The sequence below is a fragment of the Zootoca vivipara genome, chromosome 3 (assembly GCF_963506605.1).
Source record: "Zootoca vivipara chromosome 3, rZooViv1.1, whole genome shotgun sequence".
Taxonomy (NCBI): Eukaryota; Metazoa; Chordata; class Lepidosauria; order Squamata; family Lacertidae; genus Zootoca; species Zootoca vivipara.
The window spans coordinates 57,226,868-57,240,231 of NC_083278.1; the positions used below are offsets into that span (position 1 = coordinate 57,226,868).

Consider the following 13,364-nt stretch of genomic DNA (forward strand, 5'->3'; position numbering starts at 1 on the left):
TTTGGGGTAATGAATTAACGAAAAGTGTGCAAACATCACTTCCCCAAGGGAAGCCCCAATGATGGCAAAACCAGGAGGCTGTAACAACCCTCTGGTTTGCGTTACAATGCATCATTCTGACAACATTTCTCCTTCAACTGCACAGGTCACTGAAAGAGCTGCCTGAAATGCATGCTTCCTCAAGGTTAGGCCACTTTTCCATATGCGGAGAAGGGAGTACTTATCGCAGGGAATGGGATACCATCAGAGCAAACCCACATATTACAGAGTTCCAAAAAAGCTTGCAACTTTCAAAGTGTGTTGTTGGCAAATTGAACGCTGAAGCATCCAGGCAACAAGAGCATTTGGCACCCCTTCCTCTCACCCCACGCTATACCCTCAAAAATGGCTGAAAGGGAACATGATTAGTTCAGCCACTTTGGCATACAAAAACTAGTGGGCATTTATACATTATTCTTGTAAATAAGGAAGGCTGGATTGCAAAATTCCAGAGCAATTTCTCCACAACAGTTGTGGGAACAAAAATACGCCACTGCACATATATTAGAGGACATTTATGGAAAGGTTTCTTATTCATTAGGACTGAGGGTTTTTTCATTCCTGCACCCCTTTCCTTTGGCCATACACAGTGCCTCTACAAGTGATAGGATCTGAGGAGCAGAATAGTGCAGCTCTCCCCTTGAAAACTATATGGCTAACTTTTCGCTCACCTGATATACCAATGATCAGATATGGGGTTTACGAGAAATCCAATTCAGGCTGACTAGCAACTAGGAGGAGTGTTTACTTTCATGTCCATTAGGTTGTTCATTAGCTTAGTTCATGAAAAGCTACTTGTACTAGGATCTTTTTAAAAATGTGCTTATTCTGAATCAGATAGGCTGAATTGATGGACAGAACAGTTGGGTTGCCTTTTGGATTCCCATTACTTCTGAGATGGACAAGGATTCTTCCAAACCATAGGTTTCTTGAGCTACTAAACATTGCTCTTTGCCTACAAGCTACTAGGGAAATTGCAAATCATCTTGTAGCTTACAGCATTTTTAAAGGATGTTTCTAATTAGCACCATAATGCTCTTATTAATTTATATATAGCTGGAAAAGTTAGTGCTGTGTATTGCTTTTCCTGGATTATGTTCCAGCCTAATGTTGCTTCCTTTCAAAATGCTGAGATTTTTTTCTCATTGGTAAGCTGTATGAACAGAAGGTAATTGGCAAAGAAGGGATGCAGGTGGTGCTGTGGTCTAAACCACTGAGCCTCTTGGGCTTGCTGATTGGAAGGTCGGAGGTTTGAATCCACACAACAGGGTGAGCTCCTGTTGCTGTCCCAGCTTCTGCCAACCTAGTAGTTCAAAAGCACACCAGTGCAAGCAGATAAATAGGTACCGCTGTGGAGGGAAGGTAAATGGCATTTCCATGTGCCCTGGCATTCATCATGGTCCTCTGTGCACCAGAGGTGGTTTAATCATGCTGGACACATGACCCGGAAAAATGTCTGTGGACAAACGCCGGCTCCCTTGGCCTAAAAGTGAGATAAGCACCACATCCCATAGTTGCCTCTGACTGGACTTAACCTTTTACCTTAACCTTTTGCCTTTACCTAAATTGCAAATGACAACCTGCAAAGCATTCACTTTCAAAATTGCCTTTATTTAGATGGTGCAATCCAAATTTAGATTGTAGATACTTTCAGTTTTCCCCAAATCTCAAGTCTCAGAGCTTATCATGTAAACATTGCTTCTCTATCAAACTGCATACAAAAGATGTATAAGCTAGAGATAATATTTGTGCAATACATTTTAATTACTTCAATAATATATTAAAAAATAACCTGATTAGTTCGCAGATAACAATGAATAACTTTTCCAATATATGTTACTACAAAATGGAACCAATAATAATAATAATCAAGTTTTTTTTCTTTTAATAAAAAAACCTCAGGACTTGAGAGAATTAAATTCAGCTTAATCATCTGGAAGTCAAAACTTTCCAAACTCTGTTCTGGACTCCTAGTACTTACTAATACAATGAGGGATCAATCACTTTGTTAAAAACAAAAACACCAGGTTTGATGTTTATATTGGCCTGAGAGCCCTGAATTCAAGCAGTACACAACTCAGAATTTTCACTAGTCACCATCATATACAGGAATATGAAGACCAAAGTAGTAAAGATAGTGAGGTTACCCATCACCAGATCATCTGTTGTTGTTTTTAAAGGGTAAATACAGAGGCAAACCCTTTCCCCTTCAGATTGGGGCCATGAAATGGGACATGGTTGATCCTGTCCCCATGCTGTATTCCCAATCCAAATGGCTTCCTTCTTCTCAGCTGCGTTGGTCCTGTGGGGGATCTTGTACAGATGTACAAATCCATGATTGTGAATCCCCCACTGCCCCAATCCAGCTGTGTTGCCTTGAGCCACAAACCAACTAAAAACAGTTTTCTAGTTAGGAATGTGTACATTATTGGAGATTCAAATCAGAGAGCCAAGTTTGAAGCTAAGCCACTATACATATTAATTTTGCCCATATACTTTGAACTTCAACTACCTAACAAGTACATAAATTAAGGTGCAAATCTTAGCAAAATTTTAAATGTATTCCAAAGACTTATCTTTTAAAGATAAGTACAAACACACAGCCTATCATTATCAAACCCTTTTTTGCTAGATTAGCCTTTGCCAAGTTTGCTGATACCCAGTATCATGTTTTTAATATCAAAATATGAAGAGAAAGATATCGCTCTTTTGTAAAAACAGAAACTGCACATTTAATCCAAAAAAGTTTCAGAAAGATTAAGTCAGAGAGATAACAACAGAAGCAAGGCTCCATCCTCCAGTAGCCCAGTTATTAGATTTGAACTGTGCAGAGAGTTAGTGGACAGAGATTTCCACTAGTTTATGGAAAGAAATCCTTGGGACCATATGTGTGTGTGTGTGTGTGTGTGTGATCTCAGAAATGAGAAGCAAAGTAAAGTTTCACTTAGTCCAGACATACAGGTTAATAGTAACAGTCATTGAAAGTGATTGATGAATTAATTGTTGCAGTAAATTAACTTGGCCCTATTTAAGCTGACATATCAAACAGTGTGTTTGACAATTTGCATCCTGCTCACAAGCCCCTCTATGAGGCCTCCAAAGGGTTCAACTGAATGACCTTGCAAGATAACTGTGTGTGTGTGTGTGTGTGTGTGTGTGTGTGTAAGCCTGGCCTACTTGATCAATAGATCTACACCTGGAGGTAAAGAGAAGAGTAGTAAGCACCATATAAGAAGTTGCCTATACCTTGATCGAGTATTGGCAAGTTACATTGCCACAATGAATTCAAATTAATCGTACTACACAAGCTGATGGGGAAGCACTCGTGGATTAAAAATGCATCTTGTGACAAAGCAGAAGTGATAAAGATGGGCATATCATTTACTGAACAGCTTCACAATGAGACATGACTGGAAACTCTACTACGTGTTTTAGGAAATCATGATTTTGTTGCTCCCCAGATGATGAGGCCAAGGATAGTTGCTCCTGCAACAAGCACAAGAATGAGGATACACAATTTCTTGCGGGACTTGCGCTGTGGAGAAACAAAAGAGGAGATCGTCAGGGTAGAAATTCCTGAACTGAACGGTTCAAAGTGTTCCATCGTCAGTTTATCTACCATCCAGTTCTCACCAGTGGCATGGAAAATTTCAGACTTCAGGTGGGGATACCCATGGTTTGAATATTGCTCTTCCATCTGAAGCAAATTCCCTCCACATAGAAAACTAAACATTAACCAAACCCTACAGAACCCAAAACTGAGACAGTTCACATGTTTCGTTGAGAGACAGAGTGCAAGTCGAGAACTTGCAAGTTAGAGGTCTCTAGCGATTTCGAGCTAGCAACCATGCAATCCTAACCATGTCTACTCAGAAATAAGTCCTACAGAATTCAATGCAGTTTACTGTTAGGCAAATTGGGTTAGAATTGCAGCCTTAGTCACTGTTTAGATTTACAGAAAAGACTAAGTTATAGGCACTCAATAGTTTGCTTTTAAAACCTGAAATACCTGAACTCATAAGAAAACTGTTTAAAATTTGTGGTACTTAAATCTCTCAACAACTTTTTAGATTACACATGACTTATTCTGCTCATAAAAAGAATAATCTTACTACTGGGGCATCAGAACTAAGTAGGTTTGATGAGTGTAACATTCACAACTTTGCTAAAGTTAGTTTTTATAAATACTATACATGTGATGGGTCAGTCTGTCCAATAAACATGAGAGCACACCTCTTAAACGCCACTTGCTTTCCATTTCAGTGCAGTGCATAAATAGGTTCATGGTCACCACGGTTAACAAATGTTTTCAATCTGTGCCTCAGGACTGTCCCCGGGTCAGCAGTCCTGGGCTTCCCCTTCCTTGAGGGCTTTTGCATGGCTGAAATGTATCCTTGAACTGGGATCATAGTTCTTGCTTGCCTTGAGAGAGTATGGTTGTGTGTGTAGAGATCTCTTGACCATCTTATGATTGCAACACACAACTCTCACTGTACAAAGGTAAAAGTCGCATTTGTTGCTCTACCCACTTTGGTCTCTGCTCTCACCTACCTTTTGCTTCTGCTGCATCCCCTGAACTTTGACCATGACGGAATGCAGCCCTCAGCCTGAGAAATGTTTCCCAATACATTATCAGGTTTGCAGCTTGAGACTGCTTTTAGATCCTTGGAGGCCCAAGTGGCACCTGTGGATCAAACTGCATTTCCCCAACTTAGCTATCCATGAAAAAGTTGCAACAAAGTGCTTGCTACAGTTATCCATCTTCTGGTCATGGTATGGTTTAATGTAATGCACTCTACATGTAATGCACTCTCAAAGGCTTTCTGCCTGTCCAAAAGGAGTTGGCAAGACTTCTGGTGTGTGAATGTAATTCAAAGTGCTGGTTTTGATTTAAAACCCAAGATGGTCATGCCTCAGAGCATCTTAAGGACCACCTTCTAATATATTTCCCTTGTCATATCTGCATTGGAAGCCCTTCTCTGCATCCCTTCGCTTTTTGAGATAAGGCAACTGGTGATTAAATTGTTGCTGGCATCCATCTGTCTTTGGAGATGATGGAGCAATGTGCCTTGGGGGTTGAAAGATGGGCCCTTCTCTCTTTCAGCACACCTCTGCAACCCATGCCTGTGGAACCAAGAGGTCTGCTTGTTGCCTTCTAGGTCAGCATTCAGGAACCGTACAAAGATATTCCTGTCCGTGCATGATTTTGAGCGGTGTATATTTGTGCTTTAACTCATCCTGCGATAGCCCTCCTTTATTACAAATGGAATGTTAAGTATGTTTTGTTTTTTTCAATAGGACTGTAAGCTGCTCTGATTTCTTGTTGGAAAAGCAGAGCATTAAAAATGATCATTAAAATATGGCCTAGAGGAGAGAGAGTGAGTCACCTGTACATCACATTTCTAGCCTCTTAGTAAGTCTGAGAATTAAGCATCAATTTTTTAATCAAAGGATGGAAAATTCCCAACATAATCTAGCCGCTTCTGCTCATATTTACCTGGTAGTCTGCTGCTCTGGACAACTGCTGATTTGCTTGCTGGACATGGACTTCAGCTGTTTCTACATTGGCTTCTATGCTGTCTTTGAGGAGAAAAATAAACCACAGAGACTTTAATCTGAAGGCAGAGTGAAATTCTCAGTAACAGATACAGATTCCTCTGGAACCTTACATCTTTAGTCCTGTTATTTGACTATGACACAGGAAAAAGGCGGCAATCCTAAACACACTTATTTGCAAGAACGTTCAGCTGAAACAAACCAGGATGAAACTACAGGTAACAAAGGAGAGGGGGCGGATAATGGCTTGTTCAGCTTCACACATACACCCTCCTGACAATGCCAACACATTGACAACACACCCTTGCCGCTTGGGTGTCTGGCTAGCATGAGAAGGGTTATGATGGTCCAACTGACTGATTCACACACCAGTCAGAAGCACAAGCATTTGTGGTGGGAGGCTGCTACATGTGTCGGCAGCAAGGGGCAGCCCATGCAGTCCTTTGACCTGCCTTGCACTTTCTTCCAACATGGGAGTGGGGAATTGCCTGAGCCTCCACCTGAGATCATTACAGCCCTGTTTAGGGAAGCTTTTAATGTTTGATGGATTTCTGTATTTTAATATTTTGTTGGAAGCTGCCCAGAGTGGTTGGGGGAACCTGGCCGGATGGGCAGGGTATAAATAATAAATTATTATTATTATTATTATTATTATTATTATTATTACAATGTGCATTATTTGCTTCTGCCGGCAGTAGTCAAAGATGAGGCATTGGCAGGGACATACATATTGTACTGACATTGGGACTTGAGACAAGTTGAACTACACATTACAGCGGGTAACTTTAAGTAGTGGCGGGGGGTTGGGTTGGTGGTGGGACTCAATGCAGAATCATCATTTTTAAGGTGTGATTCCACTCCTACTAAATGTGCTTAGGATTCTTCACCCCAACTAATAGGCTTTGTTTCACAGGCAGAGAAGGAAAACGTAAGCTATTTCCCCAAGATAAGATCATAACCAGCTTGTGGAAACGGACTGTATCCTGGACAAAGAAAAATACTGCAACTAAGGCCAGCGTGGTGGCAATGCTCATCCACTCTGCATGCCAGCAGCTTTTCTTTTAAAAGTCTACAGTCATACCTCGGTTTAAGTACGCCTCGGTTTGAGTACTTTCAGTTTAAGTACTCTGCAGACCCGTCTGGAACGGATTAATCCACTTTCCATTACTTTCAATGGGAAAGTTCACTTCAGGTTAAGTACACTTCAGGTTAAGTACAGACTTCCGGAACCAATTGTGTACCTAAACCGAGGTACCACTGTATTTAAAAGTCCAGCTCCTTCCTGAGCTTAATGGATAGGTCTATAAAATGTATACTTGAAACATAGATTTTTCTTATGCATAATGCTTTTTCTGTCAACTCTTCGTTCTGAACATGCTCTGAATTTAATCCTAGGAGGGCACAGCTCCTTCGAAATCTGAAAAGCTGTCAAGGACCACGTAACTTGTAATACAAGAAACCAAGTTGAAATACACTTTTCCCACAACAAAACAGAGCAGCCCCTTAAGCAGATTTCATATTGTATCCTGAAATATAATATATTGTAGCCTGAAATATAAGGCAACTACATGTCAGTTAATAAAATCCAGAAGGCACATGGGCATATTCACAAGCCAAATTTTGCCTAACCAGATGATTGAGAAACAGCTAACTCTAGCCTTTATCAAATTACTGGAAGATTTCTAGATGCTAACTGAATCCAGCTACTGTGCCCAAATGTTATGCAAACTTTTAAAAGGAGCTCTTTCCAGAACACTAATTTCTGCTTACCTATCACATCTCCTTGTTCATGAATCATCATCCCCAGATCTTTAAATATTTCATTAATATCCAAAATGTCTGCCTGTAAACACAGAAAATGTTCATGTTTATACATCCCCAACACTTAGCACAACTGCAGGAATTCACTCCCAGCAACGTGTAGAAAAAAATGGAACAGGACAAATGGTGGGGGAAAGAAATGGTTGGACTACGAAACCACAAAACACCAAGTAGCACACACAAATTCTTTAACATTCACCATGCTACTTTCAACATATCTGGAAAACAAATTGGATGTCATGTGTTTGCATATGGAATATTTTAGCTGATTAATTAGGGTATAACCATGATCAGTTCCAGTCCAGATAGCTAAGCTTTGTGTTAATGAGACATCAAAGTGTTCAACTCTGTGCAATCCATGTCCTTTTTAAGGTACAATCTAGTCTCCCTGTTTTAGCTAGATACATCAGAGGTGTAATTCCTTCCAATGAAATCAATAGGATCAAGTGGACCTAGACTCTGCCATTTAGCAAATAAAAAATAAAAAACAAACAAAAATCATTATCTTTACTGATATTATCTTTACTTAGACACGGTTTCACTCCATTTATGGTTTAGAGTTAGAACACAAACTTTAAGTTCTGAAAGTACTTTGGTGAGCATGGTTCACTAGGTGGTGCAGGATAAGACCTTTTCTTTGGTTTTAGAAGCTGATATTCTATCAATCAATCAATCACATGGAAGCACAAACTTAAGGGCAACAAATACTGGGGTGGGTGGTGGGTGGGAGAACCAATACCACAATAGAAGTTTTTTTTAAAATACACTGTAAAATTAAGGAAATAAAAATTCTGCTCTTGATCTCAGTGCATTTATAAACTTTGCCCTCTGCTCACCTCAAGCTGCCTGATGGCAGACTCTCTCTCCTCAATAAGACGAAGGTCATCTTCTGTGATTTCTTCTTCTAGTACTTCGGTCTGAGGCTGGCTATAAGTTAAAGCACACAGGATATCCAAGCAGATTATTAATTAATACACTTTTCACAGGGAACATTGATTGCTAGCTGCCACTGGCAACCAGATTTTGGGACCTTTTTGAATACCACACACAGTACCCACTGAGTGAAAAGCCATTAATGGAAGCTCTTAAGAGAAAATACATGTAAAAACTGTATTTTTTCCCTAACAGGACAATGAAGGATTAAGATCACACCACACCTCAGCAATGAAAGCACCACATTTATGACACCACATAAAAAACCTCAGCAGGTTTTATTGCCTACTTGTGAGTGATTTGAGAATTTATGGCACTATTATGTGTGCACACATTTTTTTACCTAGTTTACTTAATTTAATAAATGAAGCCCTGTCAGGTTTTATAGCACTTCCTACCTGTCCCAGGACACAAGTGTTCCTTCTTTGTAGCTTTCCTCTGGGGCACCACCCTGCAAAGTTAAGAGATGGAAAAACAACTTATTCTGAGGCATGGAATTACATCTGCTTCAGTATGACACAGCCACACAAAAAGAAGGTATAGGGAAAAAGGAAAAGTTGGATCAGCCCAATTTAATTTGTGTTATATCCTTAGCACTCCCTGAAGGGGGGAAAGTAATGCAATTGCAGGTGTAAGTTTCTACACCGGGGGGGGGGATGACACTGGAATAAATGCTTGCCCAGTTTTGGACTATTCCTCCCACATTGTTCAGGAAGGCTCTGCAGAAAGGTTTCTGGGGAGGCTGTAGATGGAGTGGAAAAAGAAGAGGGAAAACTTCCTTCTGTGAACTTCTTTAACTTACCTCCTCTTAGGATCCAAGTCAATGTCCCCACCCCTACCCCAAATTCATTTACAAACAGAAATGAAGCAAGATCACTTCAGTGCCATAACACTTCTTAGAGCACTTGACTTCTTGCTCACATTAGGTTGGTCTGGGCCCTGCTAGACCTGCATACCCACCATACCCAACAGTTATGGAATGTTTAATGCACAAAGTAGAGCAGCCATGATAGAATAAGATGGATTAATTTATATTCTCTTAGGCAGTGCTTTTTTTGCTATAAAAATGTTTTGGGGTACTTTGATTTTCCTACTCATATTGAAATACTGCCCCTCAATGAGGCTAAACTTAGATTTGCAAAATGTGTAGGGGTATGTGTACCCCTCCGTACCCCCAGAGAAAAAGCACTGATCTTAGGATCAGTGAGCTAGACAGGTAAAGAAAAAGTGATTTATATGTGTTGTATGCGGGTGGTGCTGTGAGTTAAACCACAGAGCCTAGGGCTTGCCGATCAGAAGGTCGGCGGTTCGAATCCCTGTGACGGGGTGAGCTCCCGTTGTTCGGTCCCAGCTCCTGCCAACCTAGCAGTTCAAAAGCACATCAAAGTGCAAGTAGATAAATAGGTACCACTACAGCGGGAAGGTAAACGGCGTTTCCGTGTGCTGCTCTGGTTTGCCAGAAGCGGCTTTGTCATGCTGGCCACATGACCTGGAAGCTGTACACTGGCTCCCTCGGCCAGTAACGCGAGATGAGCGCCGCAATCCCAGAGTCGGTCACGACTGGACCTAATGGTCAGGGGTCCCCTTTACCTATATGCAATATAACACTGTGCCACCAGATGGCAACATGGAGTCCCATTTTTCTGTACAGTGGGGCCTCAAGACATTCGTAAGCACACGGCCATTAGCCCCATTCGTAAGTCGAAAAATTCAGTTGTCGAGTCGTTCGTAAGTCGAGGTACCACTGTACCTGTTTTCCCTGTTTAAACTTACAGTCATACCTCGGGTTAAGTACGCTTCAGGTTGAGTAAGGGTACTTTCAATTTAAGTACTCCGCGGACCCGTCTGGAACGGATTAATCCACTTTCCATTACTTTCAATGGGAAAGTTCGCTTCAGGTTAAGTACGGACTTCCAGAACCAATTAAGTACTTAACCTGAGGTACCACTGTACAATGCTTTAAAGTGAAACGCTTCTAGATCCAGCCTTCGGTGTCAATTCTTGTATAAGCTTCTTTCACCTTTATGCTAGTTTTTACTGCCGTAGATGCTACTAGCTGAGACCTGTTTGCAGTTATGTGGAGTATCACATGGTAATTCCTACTCACGTAAATATCACTCAGCTTCAGATCAACAAACATGCAAAACCACATAGTGTTCCCTATGCAATTGCCTGCAAAGCCACATGCTGACAAAATCAGGCATGCTGACAGGGTCTTCTGGGTCCTGCATGCTATTGTATTCAAACCCAACTTTGACCACATGAAAGCTTCCCATGTTCTATTCCACCCCGACCAAAAAGCTCCACTTTTGCTTGCATCCCCAGGAGATTATCTGGTGCTTTAATAATAACAATTTAAAAAGCCACAACTTTTTGTTGCAGGTGAAATTCAAGAGCTTGCCGTTCATTTCACAAATGGAGTTTAGCAACTGATTGCATGTGAAATACACTGATGTTGATGCACCCTAATATGGAGATAACTGCTAAAGTAGTAGATAAATGATATATTCTATCCTGATTCCTCTATTAATTTATGTATTGTTTATTATTTTATGTATTATTATTTTATTATTATACAAAATTTATACACCACGTGATTGTAAAGAAAACCCTCAAAGAGGTTTATAAAAGGTATAGCAGTATAATCAATAAAGATTTACAATCCTACTTTAAGACATGCAAAAGTTAAAATACTGAAACAGATTTTATACAGTAGTACCTAGGTTTTTGAACAGAATATGTTCCGGGAGTCCGTTTGACTCCTGGAACCATTCGAAAACCCAAGTGTGGCTTCCGTTTGGCTGCAGGAGCATCCTGCAGCCAATCGGAAACTGCGGAAGCTGCGCCGGATGTTTGGCTTCCGAAAATCGTTCGAAAACTGGAACACTCACTTCCGTTTTTTGATCGATTTGTTCGGGAGCCAAGGCGTTCGGCTTCCAAAGTACAATTGTAAATAGAAACATCGCACATACATTGGTATATACTTACTGATACCCTAGAGCTGGCTCGCACTCTGGCTACAATTTCTCTCTCTTTCTCAGCAGCTTGTCTTTGGACCCTCTGGAAGTTCGTCAGTGCTGTGGTGAACTCATTCACAAGTCGGTCCTTCTGTATTTTTCTCTGACGCTAAGGAGCAAAATGTAATATATATTACATGCTGTCAGAGGGCCTGGTATGGCTACTCTAGAGTAACGACTCCAGCATGGTCTTTTAAGGCTTTTATTAAGTGCTGATTATTTACAGTGTTCAGAGCAATAAAAATGCATCCTTAAGGTGAGGTGTCAGAACTCCCGAATGGCGATTGGCGCGTTTTCTTCCAGCACCACAACTTTGGCAGACCCAACCTCTTCCCCCTACGTTTGCGTCGCAATTCGGGAGTTGGGGGGATTGGCCTCCCCCCCGTGCGTCCAACTTCCTGTCCCACCTGAGGCATGGGCTCCACAACCCTGCCTGAGCCTCGGACACCACTTCCTGACTCTCCGCTGGAGGCAGAGCTCTCCTTACTCTCTCCAGCGCTTGGTGATGGGCTGAACTTAAGATGGGAGGGACTTCCCTGTATCCCTTGTCCCTCACATCCACCCCCCTCCCAGGCTCCTCTCTCCTCCTCCCCAGTGGCTCTCTGCTTGCTGGGGACGAGTGAAATCCCAAGAAGTCTGTGGCATCCGAGCCTGTGGGTGTGAAAATTTCCCCCCAATCCTGCGATCTCTCTCCTTCCCCCTGAGAAGACGGAAATCCCAAGAAGTCAGTGGCATCAGAGCTGGTGGGAGTAAAAATGTTCTGCCAGTCCTCTCCTGCCTCTGACGTCGTTGACCTCGGTGAAACCCACACCTCTTCTTCCGTGTCCTCAAATTCCGCTTCCCATCTCCATGGAGAGCTGCTGCCTGCTATCCCTTCCTCCTGCCCCTCCCCCTCTCCCTCCCTTTCCATGTGCCAGGGCTTGGGCCTGTGGGGGAACAGGGCGTGGAATTCTTCCACTAAAAATTCCTCAGGTACTTCCGTGGCCGGTATCCACTCATTGTGGGATGGCGGAGTGTCCTCCCATGCTATCAGGTACTCCAGTCCTCTCACCCCTCTCCTTGAGTCTAAAATCTCAGTTGCCTCATTGAGCTGTCGGGCGTTTCCCGTCTCCCCCCCTCCCTCTGGAGGCTGATCGCTGTCCCTGAACCTGGTACTTTCCCTGTACGGCGACAGCAGTGATCTATGAAACACTGGGTGCACTCTCATGTCCTCCGGCAGTGCTAGCCTGAAGGCTACCGGGTTGACCTGTTGCGTGACCGTGAAGGGGCCCAGCCTCCTGTGTGCTAACTTTCTGCATCGCCCCCTGGTGGGAAGACCTTCCGAGGATAACCAAACCTTGTCCCCCACCCTGATGACCTCTCCCGGCCGCCTGTGGCGATCTGCCCCCTTCTTATACGCTTCCTTGGCCCTCTCCAAGTGTTCTCTGAGCTGTTGGTGCACCGTCTCCAGGTCCTCTGCCCACTCCTCGGCCTGTGGGCCCTCTTCCTCCTCCTCCCCCTCCCTCTCCGGGAAAGATCTGAGGTCGCGCCCATAGTTGGCCTTAAAGGGCGACACCCCTGTGGAGACGTGCACCGCATTGTTGTAGGCAAATTCTGCCAGTGGCAGGCGATCCACCCAGTCCGTTTGCCTCTGGCTGACGTAACATCTCAGGTACTGCTGCAGAATGGCGTTGACCCGCTCCGCCTGTCCATTGGTCTGCGGGTGCCGAGCCGTCGACAAGCTGACCTCCACCTGCAGGAGGTTCATGAGCCGTCGCCAGAACCTGGAAACAAATTGGCGGCCACGATCCGAAATAACTCTTAAAGGCAATCCATGCAGTCGGAATACGTGGTCCACAAACAGTTTGGCCGTCTCTTCTGCCGAGACCGCCCTGGCACACGGTATAAAGTGGCACATTTTGGACATGAGGTCCACCACCACCAACACTGCGGTCTTGCCCCTGGACGACGGCAGGTCTGTGATGAAGTCCATGGACACTACTTCCCACGGCCTGTGCG

The 13,364-nt window shown here is 43.1% G+C and overlaps 1 protein-coding gene across 1 annotated transcript in view; it reads right to left on the minus strand.

The window, feature by feature from the left end:
- Positions 1-1,629: 1,629 nt before the first annotated feature.
- STX7 (syntaxin 7) overlaps positions 1,630-13,364 on the minus strand; it is a 38,962-nt gene continuing 27,227 nt past the window's right edge. Inside the window, exons 5-10 of the mRNA XM_035108973.2 lie at positions 11,338-11,475; positions 8,748-8,800; positions 8,253-8,343; positions 7,366-7,438; positions 5,537-5,619; positions 1,630-3,574 (exon numbers count right to left, since the gene is read on the minus strand). Of these exons, the coding sequence (XP_034964864.2) occupies positions 3,479-3,574; positions 5,537-5,619; positions 7,366-7,438; positions 8,253-8,343; positions 8,748-8,800; positions 11,338-11,475 (534 nt within the window). The 3' untranslated portion in view covers positions 1,630-3,478. The remainder of the gene's footprint in view (positions 3,575-5,536; positions 5,620-7,365; positions 7,439-8,252; positions 8,344-8,747; positions 8,801-11,337; positions 11,476-13,364) is intronic.